The 12,500-nt window shown below is 36.3% G+C and overlaps 1 protein-coding gene across 3 annotated transcripts in view; it reads left to right on the plus strand.

The window, feature by feature from the left end:
* Window positions 1-12,500, plus strand: part of LOC115209853 (leukocyte tyrosine kinase receptor-like) — a 370,370-nt gene that overhangs the window by 238,761 nt on the left and 119,109 nt on the right. For 2 of the 3 annotated variants that reach the window (XM_036501462.1, XM_029778425.2), the window contains one exon: window positions 9,896-10,072. The exons of the other annotated variant lie outside the window; for it this stretch is intronic. In XM_036501462.1, coding sequence (XP_036357355.1) covers window positions 9,896-10,072 — 177 coding nt within the window. The remainder of the gene's footprint in view (window positions 1-9,895; window positions 10,073-12,500) is intronic. 3 annotated transcript variants of the gene reach the window in all.

Here is a 12,500-nt window from a genome sequence, read left to right on the forward strand (position 1 = left end):
TCTGTAGATATGTGTTATCTAATCGCAATGTATTAATGAAATTTGAACGCTAATGGATTATCATGCTAATCGACAACATCTACATTACCTTTGAATGCTCGGGCGCATCCACCATATGTTATAAAGCAATTTATCCCCTTCTCCCCCTCTCTTTAGAGATAACATGCCTCTGCATGATATAAAAATAGTAATCTTTTTGCTCATCAAAAGTGTTATCACGCTTGCTTATTACATGTTCTATCTGTGACTGTACCTGCTAATGGTGAGAACTATATAACTTCGATAAACTAGCGAAAACATAAGTTAGTGTTAAAATATTTAATGCAGAGCGTCGAAATATTAATTTGAAATACTTTTGCGGCGACGAAAACTATTAGCTTCATGATTAATGTTGTTTTACTATTTCATCGACAGGTCATGTTTCGGTTTCATTATATCTCCTCAATGAAACATTTTATTCACCATACTTGCTGAAGTAGTAATATGACAACTAATAATGATATATAAAATAATATACATTAATAAGTAGCAAAATTAATCGTAGTTGTTCTTTCTAAATCAATTACGGCTTAAACGACTTTCTTTGTATTAATTCAAATGTTCTTTCATTAATTATCATCAGTACTGTAACTTTTGATTTGTTGTTTTCTTTCAAATTTTCGGTTTTCCTCCCGGCTCTAATGTAAATTAATTAAAAATCATATTTACCGTATTTAATAAGCTATTTCTCTTATGAAAATACACTACATTAAAGGCTTAATTATAGGTGCGCAGTTTGAAAGATATTTAAGAAAAAATCTACTTTTAATTTATTTTCTTGTTAAAACAGTAAATAGATAACATTTAATCTGATGCATTTAACCTAATGTCTATTTTAGATCCCACTAATTAAACGTAAATGAATATGATTTCATCTATTATGTATCAGGCAACCTGTTAGATCCTTATTTGTGCATTCATATTAACCAAAGTTCTGCTAAACGATGATCATTAAAATTGATATTCTAATTTTCTTCAATTAGCTGTATTCCCTTTATTCTGCATATAACTGCTCTAAACAACAGGGTTAGCAACAGTGCTGTATAATCGATGCGTTTTATAAGATTGCATTGTGGAAAAGATTCGCACTCTATGTATCAAGAAGAATTTCTAGGTACGCGGAAGGGAAAGCCTGAGTAAGGCAAAGCGTTATCATGAATGACGGAATGATATTAAGCGTTGTTTATGACTGACAATAGTTGTGACATATGTGAAATGAAATTATTGTAATTAAGGATAAAATCAAAGACAGAATCACGTATATCTAAAGTCATATTCCACATAACTGCTCAATCTATGCAAACATAAACCATCCATATGATATAAGATTTTCCCTAAGGAGGCACAGCTTAATTACATAGTAATGATTTTGATAAATGCAATTTTGTGAGAAAAGAGTTGATAGTATAAAGATAATTGTAGCATAATTTATGGAAAGAGTTGATGTTGCATTTGATATTCTTTTACAGAATATCCTCCCAGCCTTCCATCTCTCCATCTCTCTCTCACTCCCTCCATCCATTTATGCATCCATCCATACATACATGATAAACAAGAGGGATAAAGGTACAACCAAACTTGCACGTTGTGATGCAAGATGTCTGTTCTGCTATACTGATATGGAAAATATCACCCACATGATCGACAGCTGTCTCAAAATATCTACATAATACTGCCTGCCATGAGGCATGAAATATTTTCAAAGACTATTTACAATGCTATCTGTAGGACGGATTTCTCTGAAGTATACGTTAAAAGTATATCAGAACCAGTATGTATTCACACCTTTAAAAACAAGGAACACCGCTGGATCACTCCAGTGAAAACAGCAGTTCGTTACCAACATAACAGACCTGATATTGCTCTGTGGGACTGGGAACAAAATTATGCATTGCTGTAGAGGTCAGCTGCCCAGCAGATATGAATGTACCATCAAAAGTCCAGGAAAAAGAGAATATTTATGGCTAAATAATGCAGAACGTGCAGCTCTTGTACCCTGACTATAAGTTATCATTTGTACCTATAATCATAGGTAAATTAAGTTATGTAGCAACAAATTTACACAAAATACTAGAAATACTAGGTTTTCTGAAGAAAGAGCAAAAGAAGGTGACGCGGATTCTCCAAGTCCAATCTATTATTGGCAAAAGGAAGATTCGTAAGACATTCCAAAAATTCTCCGAGATCCCTTAAGTGAATAGATGCCCACGCTTGAGTGTATGCATCGACTGCTCAATCAACACACCAACTCAACCACATATCTACAAACCCCGAGAACTCACTTCACTTGAAAAGTCTTATCGTTCTGTGAGCGACTGGCTTGAACTCTCTTGAGAAAAACTTAAATAAAACTCAAAGACAAAAAATGATGGTTGCAACTCATTTTCGTGCGACGCCACTGAAACATGAACAGCATGGATGCAGCTTTTCATTCTGCCAGGGACCTAAAGTCCTTTGCACAGCTGTGGTGGTGATGGGTGCCACTTGTTGCAGGTTTCATTAAAGCTGAGAATCCACACCAACATATAAAAACATATATGCATATGTGCATGCGCGCACACGTGTGTGTAATCTTCAGAGAATGCAGTGACTGGGCGGAGCGTTAGAATATCGGACAAAATGTTTTGCGGTTATATATATTGCTACCTCTTACGTTCTAAATTCAGATTCAATCTAAGTTACCTATGCTTTTCATCTGAGTCGATAAAATATTTAGCAGTCGAGTACAGGTGAGAGCAGCTCACATTTTAAAACGAAAAATGATTTCTCCGACTCTTCTCAGTTTTTTCCCCTCTACTTTGCAAAATCCTAATCCTCGTGGTCGCATACGTGGGAGCCCCAAGATATTTTCGAAAGAAGAAAAACTCAAATTATAGGTGGTGGTCCGACATGTCAGTCTGAAAGTGAAGCGTGAAACAAAAATTCTTACCATACGGATTGTAAGGATAATGGTAGGAAAACTGAGAAGGGGAAGAAACAACTCGGATTCTGGTGAGGTGAACTTTGCCTTCGTTTCATTCTATACCGAATGAAAACAAAAAACATTGTGTATCGATAAATGTCGATACAAGCAACCATGTGTTCCTTTCTCATTGCCTTTCAATATAATATTGTACTAAAACATGAAGTTACTGTTGTTTTGTCTCAGGTTAGCTCTGATTAAACTTTTAAAATATTCTAGCCTAAAATATTCCCCCTTTCAATCGGATATTTTTCGTCTGTGATTACATTGACCCACGTTTTTAGTTTTGAAGACAGTCAAGTGTGATTTAAGAGATACTTGCCTGCTATTTCTCGCATGTCGAGTGGTCACATAAAAATTGACAGTGCCGATTAATACGATGCAATTACATATGCAATAATAGGAACGCAGTTAATATTAATTATGATAGAATACTTAGATGAAAGTCATTCCGTTCTATGTAAAAGTTCATTAAAATGCAAACATTTCCCCCGAGTAAAGAATATTTCCCGGCAAACAAATATATTAGACTCTGATATCTTCATCCTATTCTCTATTAAAAGTTTTTTTTCCGATAAAGGGGTTTCGTAAAATGGTTAGCACTAAGGACAGCGGAATACTTCGGTACGTAAATAATTACATGAGATTTAATGTTGTTTACCGTTGTTCAACCGATATAGGTATTGATTCTGTATTTATTTAATAAGCATCAGAACTACTTAACAAACGTCCAAACTGATGATTTCCCTTACCGCATTTCATTTGCGATTATTTCAAAGTAAAGTAAATTGCTATTTTCTAAACTGGTTACTTAATGTTTTTAACTTAAGGGAAAGATTTATCATACACAGAACATTAAGGAAGCCGAAGATGAATATAGGACAATTGATTGCATCAAAAGTTAGTGAAAGCAAGTAACTGTACTGATTAAGTAAAAAGATTTAAGATTAGAATAGAAGAAACAACATGTTGTGAGGCTGATCTCTTTCTCAGCAACATTAGCGGCATGAGAGGAAATAGCTTCTCTGTATACTTACACTTGCAGTTGATTTTCCCGTTGAACTCTTGCTCCGTACAACTTGGCACTAGCAAAATAATAGTTTCTAGCAAAGCCTCAAGTTTATATAATATTTTGAAGAGTTTTTACTCATGGGATGGATAATACCTTGTGAAATTCAACGTAAAGTAAATAAACTAAAGCGTATAATGAAGGCCCAAAAGTTTTGAGTTAAAAGCAAAAATATCTGGTTGTTTTAGTCACAGTGAGTCAATGCTAAGCTCGAAAAAACTAATATCATTGTCTTTATTTTCTTCTTGTCGACATTTTATTTCTTATTTAATCGACCCCAAAAGGAGATAGCGCTTTAGGATACCATTGTAGAAGAGCGCTAGAATGTTAAATATATATATATATATATATATATATGTATGTGTGTGGCACTCCGTCGGTTGCGGCAAAGAGGGTTCCAGTTGATCCGATCAACGGAACAGCCAGCTCATAAAATTAACATACAAGTGGCTGATCACTCCACAGACACGTGTACCCTTCATGTAGTTCTCAAGAAGAATCAGCGTGACACAGAGTGTGACAAGGCTGGTCATTTGAAATACAGGTACAACAGATACAGAAAGAAAGAGCGAGAGAAGTTGTAGTGAAAGAATACAGCAGGGTTCGCCATCACCCCCTGCCGGAGCCGAGTGGAACTCTTTAGGTGTTTTCGCTCAATAAACGCACACAACGCCCGGTCTGGGAATCGAGACCGCGTTTCTACGACCGCGAAACCGCTGCTCTAGTCACTGAGCCATTGCGACTCCACAACCACACACACACACATGTATGTGTGTATGTATGTGTGTATATATATATATATATATATATATATATATATATATGTCTGTATAACTGTGTTTGTCGCGCCACCATCACTTGATAACCGAAGTTGTTGTGTCTACGTCCTCGTAATCTAGCGGTTTGGCAAAACAGACCAATAGAATAAATACTAGGCTTACAAAGAGTAAGTCCCGGGGTCGCTTTGTTCGACTAAAGATAGTGCTCCAGCATGGCCGCAGTCAAATGACTGAAGCAAGTAACAGAAATATATTTGAATCTGTTTGTCTGTCTGCCTGTCTGCATGCCTGTCTATATATAGTAAATACATGACGCTCGTATATAACATGTGTGTATATATATTATATATACATATATATTCATGGAAGTGTACAGTATTATTTACCAGGTTGCTACTATATATGTTTGTGTGTGTGTATGTGTGTGTGTGTGTGTGTGTGTGTGTGTGTGTGTGTGTGTATAGTCTGTTGCTTTTTTATGTATACAATTTATTTATAATTATCAACATGTAAAGGGTAAAGACCCCCTTCGGTCATGAATGACCATGGGATTGCACCTAGAAAGTTACCCTCCTAGACACAAGTCCGGGCACGGTTGTTTATGGAAGACCAGCAGTCGCCCATGCATACCAGCCTCCCCTCTCCACGCCACCAGTGTTATCCAAGGGAAAGACAAAGGTCGATACAGCTTGGCACCAGTGACGTCGCAACTCATTTCTACAGCTGAGTGAACTGGAGCAACGTGAATAAATAATATAAATAATTACATACTAAATCAATATAACTATCTTGGTATGAACAAATCCTTAAAAATTTAAATAAAAATCAAAATTATTGCAAATGGGAGCGATAGGAGCGATGGTTTTCCTTGCAAATGCTATACAGTCACAAACTGTCTGTCGATAGTCAACTGGAAAAGATGTTTTCCTGGGACTAAAACAACAGTAACATCGTCGTTTATTGGACTGCCACATTCTGTTGGCATATATACTTTACTATTATAAAAAATTATAGTGCACAAAAATCTATTTAATACATATATCTATGCTGAAAATAATATATTTATAGCTAAATATTATATTATCTGCATTGATCTTTGTGCAGTTTGTAATTTATTTTGGTTGGGTTCAGAGCTAGTGTGAGCCTTACTTTCTTGCTTCTTTCTGTTAGCCAAATGTGGTGCATGTGACTGCACCAAGATTGTTAGTGCATGATTTTGTTAGTTTTACTATATATTCTATATGTGTTGTGAACGATGTGAAGGAGTTTTTCGTAACTCCTAGTATTTTTGTCTTCTCTGTATTGTTTGTTCCTCATAAGGGCCGGTTCCCGGTTTCCTTGGCATATAGGTTCCCCACATGGACGGGATGCCGGTCCGTCGCAGGTGATCTACAAGATGCAGGAGGAAAGAGTGAGAGAAAGTTGTGGCGAAAGAGTTAGCCGGAGCCGCGTGGAGCTTAGGTGTTTCGCTCATAAACACAAACATCGCCCGGTCTGCTCTAACCACTAGGCCATGTGCCTCCACCTTCTCTGTATATGTTTATGTGTGTATGTATATATGAGTGTGTTTGATATATTTCTATTGTGTGATATTTGTTATTCTCTAATGTTACATGTAAAGAAGGAAAAACGGTAGATTTGGAAGTTTGTAGATGATTTAAGGCGGATTAAAGTAGTTTTGCAGCTGTGTATGTGACTGACTTGGAGTTGAAACTCTCTCTACATATTATGGAAGTGTGGCAAGGTGGTGGAGATGTAAATTGGGAAAATTACCTTTAGAATACTCTTGAATACTCTTTAAGTTTCGTTATAAAGAAGATAGGCTTGGTAACTTGGCTGTTTTGTAATATGGTGAAGGCAGAGCCAGGTCTCCTTTAGTAGATGTGGACAGCAGGAAACAAAGTGGGAAACGTTGTTAATGGTGGTATTAATTGAAGTTGTATGAGTGGGAGATTGTCCTTGTTGAATCTGTCATGTGTTAGTTACTTTATGGTTCGTAACGGAAATTGAACTATTATGACAATAGCGAAGACTGTGACAACGGTGGTTATGATGATGATGAGGATGATGTTGATGATGATATTGGTGGTGGTGCAGGTGGTGATAGTGATGATGGTGATAATGATAATGATGATGGTGGTGATGGTGATGATGATGCTACTGCTGTTGTTGCCGCTGATGATGTTGATGGTAACAACAACGACGACGACGACAATGATGCATGGTGAAAATAAAGTTCATGCTTTGATTCCAAAACAGAAGTCTAATGTGTGTTAATGGTAAACCCCAAAGTCTTGGTATTCTGCTTTGTAAATCAAACTTTATTTACAAACAGAAACTTCAAGAGTCTATTACGCCAGATTCATTGGGGGAAACAGTCTATAATACACTGACTATTTTATGAGTAACAATTAGTCTTCGGAGTATTTCATTAATAACTTTTTCATTTCTTATCGCCCATTCCCTTGATTAGATGTATGTGTATCTTTCTGTGTTGGCCTCTCTCTCTCTGCACACACACACACACATATATATATATATATATATATAATAAGAGTAATGAATATAAAAATACATTACGCAGGATATATCGTAAACAATTCAAATTTATTTACGAATATATCAGTGGCCAGAACAAGCAATCGAAAAATCTTTTGTAAAAGAAGGGCGTATAATTGTGAATAAATCACAGTTATAACGGAGAGAATTATAAAAACCCTTACATGTCTAGAAATAGCAGTCAAAACCGCTATAAAGCCACTACAACCACTCATATTATATCTCCTCAACTATAAAAGATATCGGCGAGTGACGACATAAAAATTCAAAATTTAAATAACAATAAATTGTTAGTCCTTTATTGCGATTTCGAAGTTAGGAACCAAAAGTGGATCCATTCTTCTCATCAGGAGAACATTCCTCTGCATAGAAATTAACATAAAAACATACCTTGGGGCTTAACATGTGTCCCGATTGGCAAGAATAATGTCAACGTCTAACTACACAATTCAAATTCTGAATACAAGTGTCATGCACGTATCGCTGTAAACAGTATGAAAAATGTGAACGCTTCTTCCAACAACATAGAGAATTTAAAATAAACAGGAGAAAATTTTATAGAGTGTTAAGCAAAAAACGATATGAATAGATGACATGCAAACATCAGCGATTCAGTCATGCTGGGAAAGAATACGGAGCAAACAAAAAATCACATCCAAAATGCTCAGTGGATAAATAGGGGAAAATAAAAGAATAACAAAATAGCAACACAGATATGACCCACCATCACAGGGCAAGAGATCACGGGCATACTGAGGGGTACTTGCAACTGGGAAACTCCAAGGATAGAAAAGGTCCCCACCTTCTGAGACAACTCATCAATACTCATACCCACATGTCGGAAGCATTTAATTTATTAATATGCAAGCCAGAATCAACGCCAAACTGGATGCTGGAAGGATAAACTACCCTAATTCCCAAAAACAAAGACGCCGTACAACCACAAAATTCTAGGCCAATAACAAGCTCTGAACTAAAAGCTGAAACAGAAGGAGTGATTCTCACTGCACAAGACCAATGTCTAACTGCCAACAAATATAAAAGGAAAATAATGAAAATAAGTCTTAACACCAAATGCGAAATGTGCAACCAGCACTATTATCTCTGGCTGTCCAGTCCTTGCCAAATCTGAATATATATACAGATATGACTGAGTAAGTAGTTATATTTAGCGGACAATATGCTATGAATACAACATTAAAAACTGACAATAAATGATATAAACTTGTGCCAAACAAGGTACAAGACAACGACCAGGGCACAATCATCTGCGATATGCCTGCTCAAACCGACAAAGAAATAAAATTAATCAGCCAGTCAAGGATTAAAAAAAAATCTCTACTTACTGATAGACATTGCAGTCCCTTCTGACCGAAATATTGTCCAAACAGAAGTGGAGAAATAGTCAAAATACAAAGACCTCGAAATTGAAGTAATTAGGATGTGGGGCAAGTAGATGAAAACAATATCAGTAATAATTAGAGCACTGGGCATGATAAAAAAAAGCATATCAATAAAACATAGAAGCTATACCTGGATCCTCAATATTACACACTATCCAAAAAATAGCCCCATTAGGAACAGCCCACATCCGATGCAGGATACTATCGATTCAATAATACAACCTGAGCAAAACTACACACAAACATAAGACAAATCTATATAGCAAATATCCAATGAAATGAACCACCACTACCAGGCCGGAGGGCTCGGAGTTACTTCATAATTTTGGCAGATGAAGTTCATCAAAAATTTGCAGTAATGGAAGCAATGCTCCATCTTTGGGTGTTTATTTTACCTCTGCGTTTTCAGATGAATTCTGCTTGGTTATCCTTATGATCGATCTACGTGCCTAAATTTGAAATTTCAACTGCTTTTCTCTGTACAAAAGCCATATTGAATATTTAGCGATATTTAATTACATAAAATTAGAGGCATTTAGATCATTTAACTAATGCTCTCCCAAGTGAGCTATTTCGATGCTTACCTTCTCCTAAATTAAAATCGTGCCGATACCTTTCATTTATTTAAGATCGATAAAATAATTCTCAGTAACATCGATCGTTAAATCATTTCGCCATTTGAAATATTTTAATAATAGTTGCAGTTGTTGTTATTGGTGCTGTTGTTACTGTCCTTGTTGCTGTTTAAGCATTAATCTTCTAATCGAGTTGAGCCTACCGCGTGTTATTCAATCACAATATATTCATGACTACACTATGTCCTTCCTTTTTACTATGGAACAGAGTAATTTTAGTGAGCTTTCTTCTTTACCCTTAGCATGTCTCGCGACAGCTGATCTTGTTTGCTCTCAGCGACCTCATTATGATACCTACGTCGAACTGGAGTGGAGATACGAGTTAACGATATAATGTTCATCATTAAAGCCATTACATTTCTGAGTATTGCCCAAAAGACAAACAAAAACTGAATCAATAACATCTCAGTAAATGTCACTCTCAGATAAATTTTAAAATTTCTCTTCAGGTGCTGGTGGTGGTTGGAGTGGTGAGACATACTCGCCACTTGCAGGAATGTCTTTATTAAATGGCAGCATTGGAGGAACAGGATGCCCCGGACCAAACGGACGTCACCATGCCGCCGGTGGATTTGGAGGAGGAGGCGGAGCTTGTCGTGGAGGAGGTGGTGGTGGAGGCTACAAAGGTACGTTCCTGTTTGTTGTCAACTTAAGCGTGACTAACTGAATGTTTGTATTGCTTTTTTATGTAACTGTTTTAGAGGAAAAGATGTTTCGGTAAATCGAAACCAAAACGCAGTTTCATTCCCATCTGAAAAACAAATTCATTTCAATCCTGTTCCTAATAACTTTAGGACGTTGGATAGTAGGCTTAATCTGTCTCTTAGTTTAACTCTCCCACTTAGATCTGACAGTCTCTATTGTAATAGACTCTGTTGCAAGCAATCCTAACAGGTGTCCATTTTAAGGACAACTCTTGATTTCATCCCCCAAATCTTGGAAAGCCAGGTAAATGTTATGGATACTATTCTTTCTCCTATGATAAAATCATTAAAACAAATTGGGAACGTACGAATGCCTTAAAATATTTCATTTTACTTTCGGCCAGACTATAAGGCCTTGTGTGTATAGGTATTAGGAACAAATATTCGTAATATTTAGGTACAAACCACTGAATTCATATAAGCTATAGGTTTCATCTCTAAGTTTGTGAATGTAATTTAATTAATTACATATATGTATGTAGCCATTTTAATCAACTGTACATTTCCCCTATTAATTTGTCTCTCTGTACCACTGTGATTACTCAATATTTAGGTCGTCTGACATTTTTCGGTGTTATTTCTCTGTTCAAACTCCAGCGCAGAGTGGTTGTCTTCTTCATTGCTGTAGTCTCGGTCGCAATCGCATTTCAGTTATTTTATTTGTATTGGTCGATATAAAAATGGTGAAGTAAAATTTCTGTTGCTTGAAATTGCATATAACCTAAAATAAAATGGTTCTCTCTCATAACCAAAGAAACAATCTACTAGAACATCCAAAGAGTTCGTTTCATTCATAAACTTTTTCAATAATTTCTACAAAAACTCAAACCATGTACGCAGGTTATTCAAATCATTCGCACAGATATTTCCCTTCTCCCATGAAATATACTCATAACTCCCAAATCCCCGTTTCCTTTACTGATATTTATGTTGGAGCTATGAAGACAAAACTTCTGCATAGAACACCAGAAGGAAGTAACTAAATCGAAAGTGGCTATATATATTGAATATCTGGTAACTAACTGATATAAGTAGTTGTCCAACTACTTGCAAATTCACTTGCCTCAAACATCACAGTCTCACATTTAAGCTGTTTACCAATAACATCCCTTCTAGCTTTATAGAATCCGTCCACCGGTCATTTGGCATGACAGTTTGTTAGTAGCGCTCCTAATTAGTCAATTATAACGATTTATTTTTGATTTGTCACCACATACACTCGCTAGGCTCTCAATTCCTAAGTTATTTTGATGCCACTTGCGTATATTTCCCCAGTAAGTCCAGCCCAATAAAATAACATATGATAATATCAATTCCTGAAATGCCAAACTTTATACACTGTAGTTAACTGATTTTCTTTCTGGAGAAAAATCAACGTCCTTATATATATATATATATATATATAAATATATGTTGATTCGCTAGCTTCTGCACGCATTTTTTTTCTCGCCTTGTTTCTCTCCGTCTTTCTTTTCTGTGTATCGTTCTGTTGAAGAGCGTAGGCTCGTAACGTAAAAGACTTGTTTTATTTATATTCCTGAGCGCCATGCTAATACAATTGTTTGTTTGTATTCCACCTGCCTTCGTCTTTTGTTTATTTTCATAAAGCTTCCCGTTATATATATATATATATATTCTATTACTAACCTATCATTCTAAATTACAACGTCTCAGAAAGGAAGCAGTCAAGACTACCTCTATTATACCATTCAATCTATCGCTTCTGTTAGAGAACAGCATTACAGTTAAAATCAAATTTCACACACTAGTAGTCAATCGTCATTTTGAAATTCAATGCAAGTAAAATTAGCGTCCTTCCAATTGGAAAAGCCATATCTGTGCCTGGAACGAGACCCTGCTCTGTTAAGTTGTCCACCTATAGCTTTCCTGCATCCTCCATCTCTGGGATCGGAATTTCCTGTCAAAGTTTTCTGTGCCTTCGCTAGCTAACTTCGAGTTACATTTTATCAATTCTAAGGGATCTCAGATTTTGGTTGTTTCTCCCTTTTTTCGCTATATTGAAGTCATGCTGTTGTGTCTAAACACATACGCACACACACACACACACACACACATACACACACGCACAAGCACACGCACGTACACATACACACAAGCACGGGCGTACACTCACTCACACACACGCGCGCGCTCACACACACACACATACGTACACACACACATACACACACACACACACACACACACACAGAGAGTAGTATCCTTTGCTTCTCTTCAACATTTTGCACTCAGCTGTTATATGATGTTTAAATATCCATCGTCAGATTTTCACAGCTTCGATGAGAAGAAATTGGAAATTCTTCTCTAACAGAAACATGGCGTCTTAGAC

This window comes from Octopus sinensis, linkage group LG3 (genome assembly GCF_006345805.1).
Source record: "Octopus sinensis linkage group LG3, ASM634580v1, whole genome shotgun sequence".
Lineage (NCBI taxonomy): Eukaryota > Metazoa > Mollusca > Cephalopoda > Octopoda > Octopodidae > Octopus > Octopus sinensis.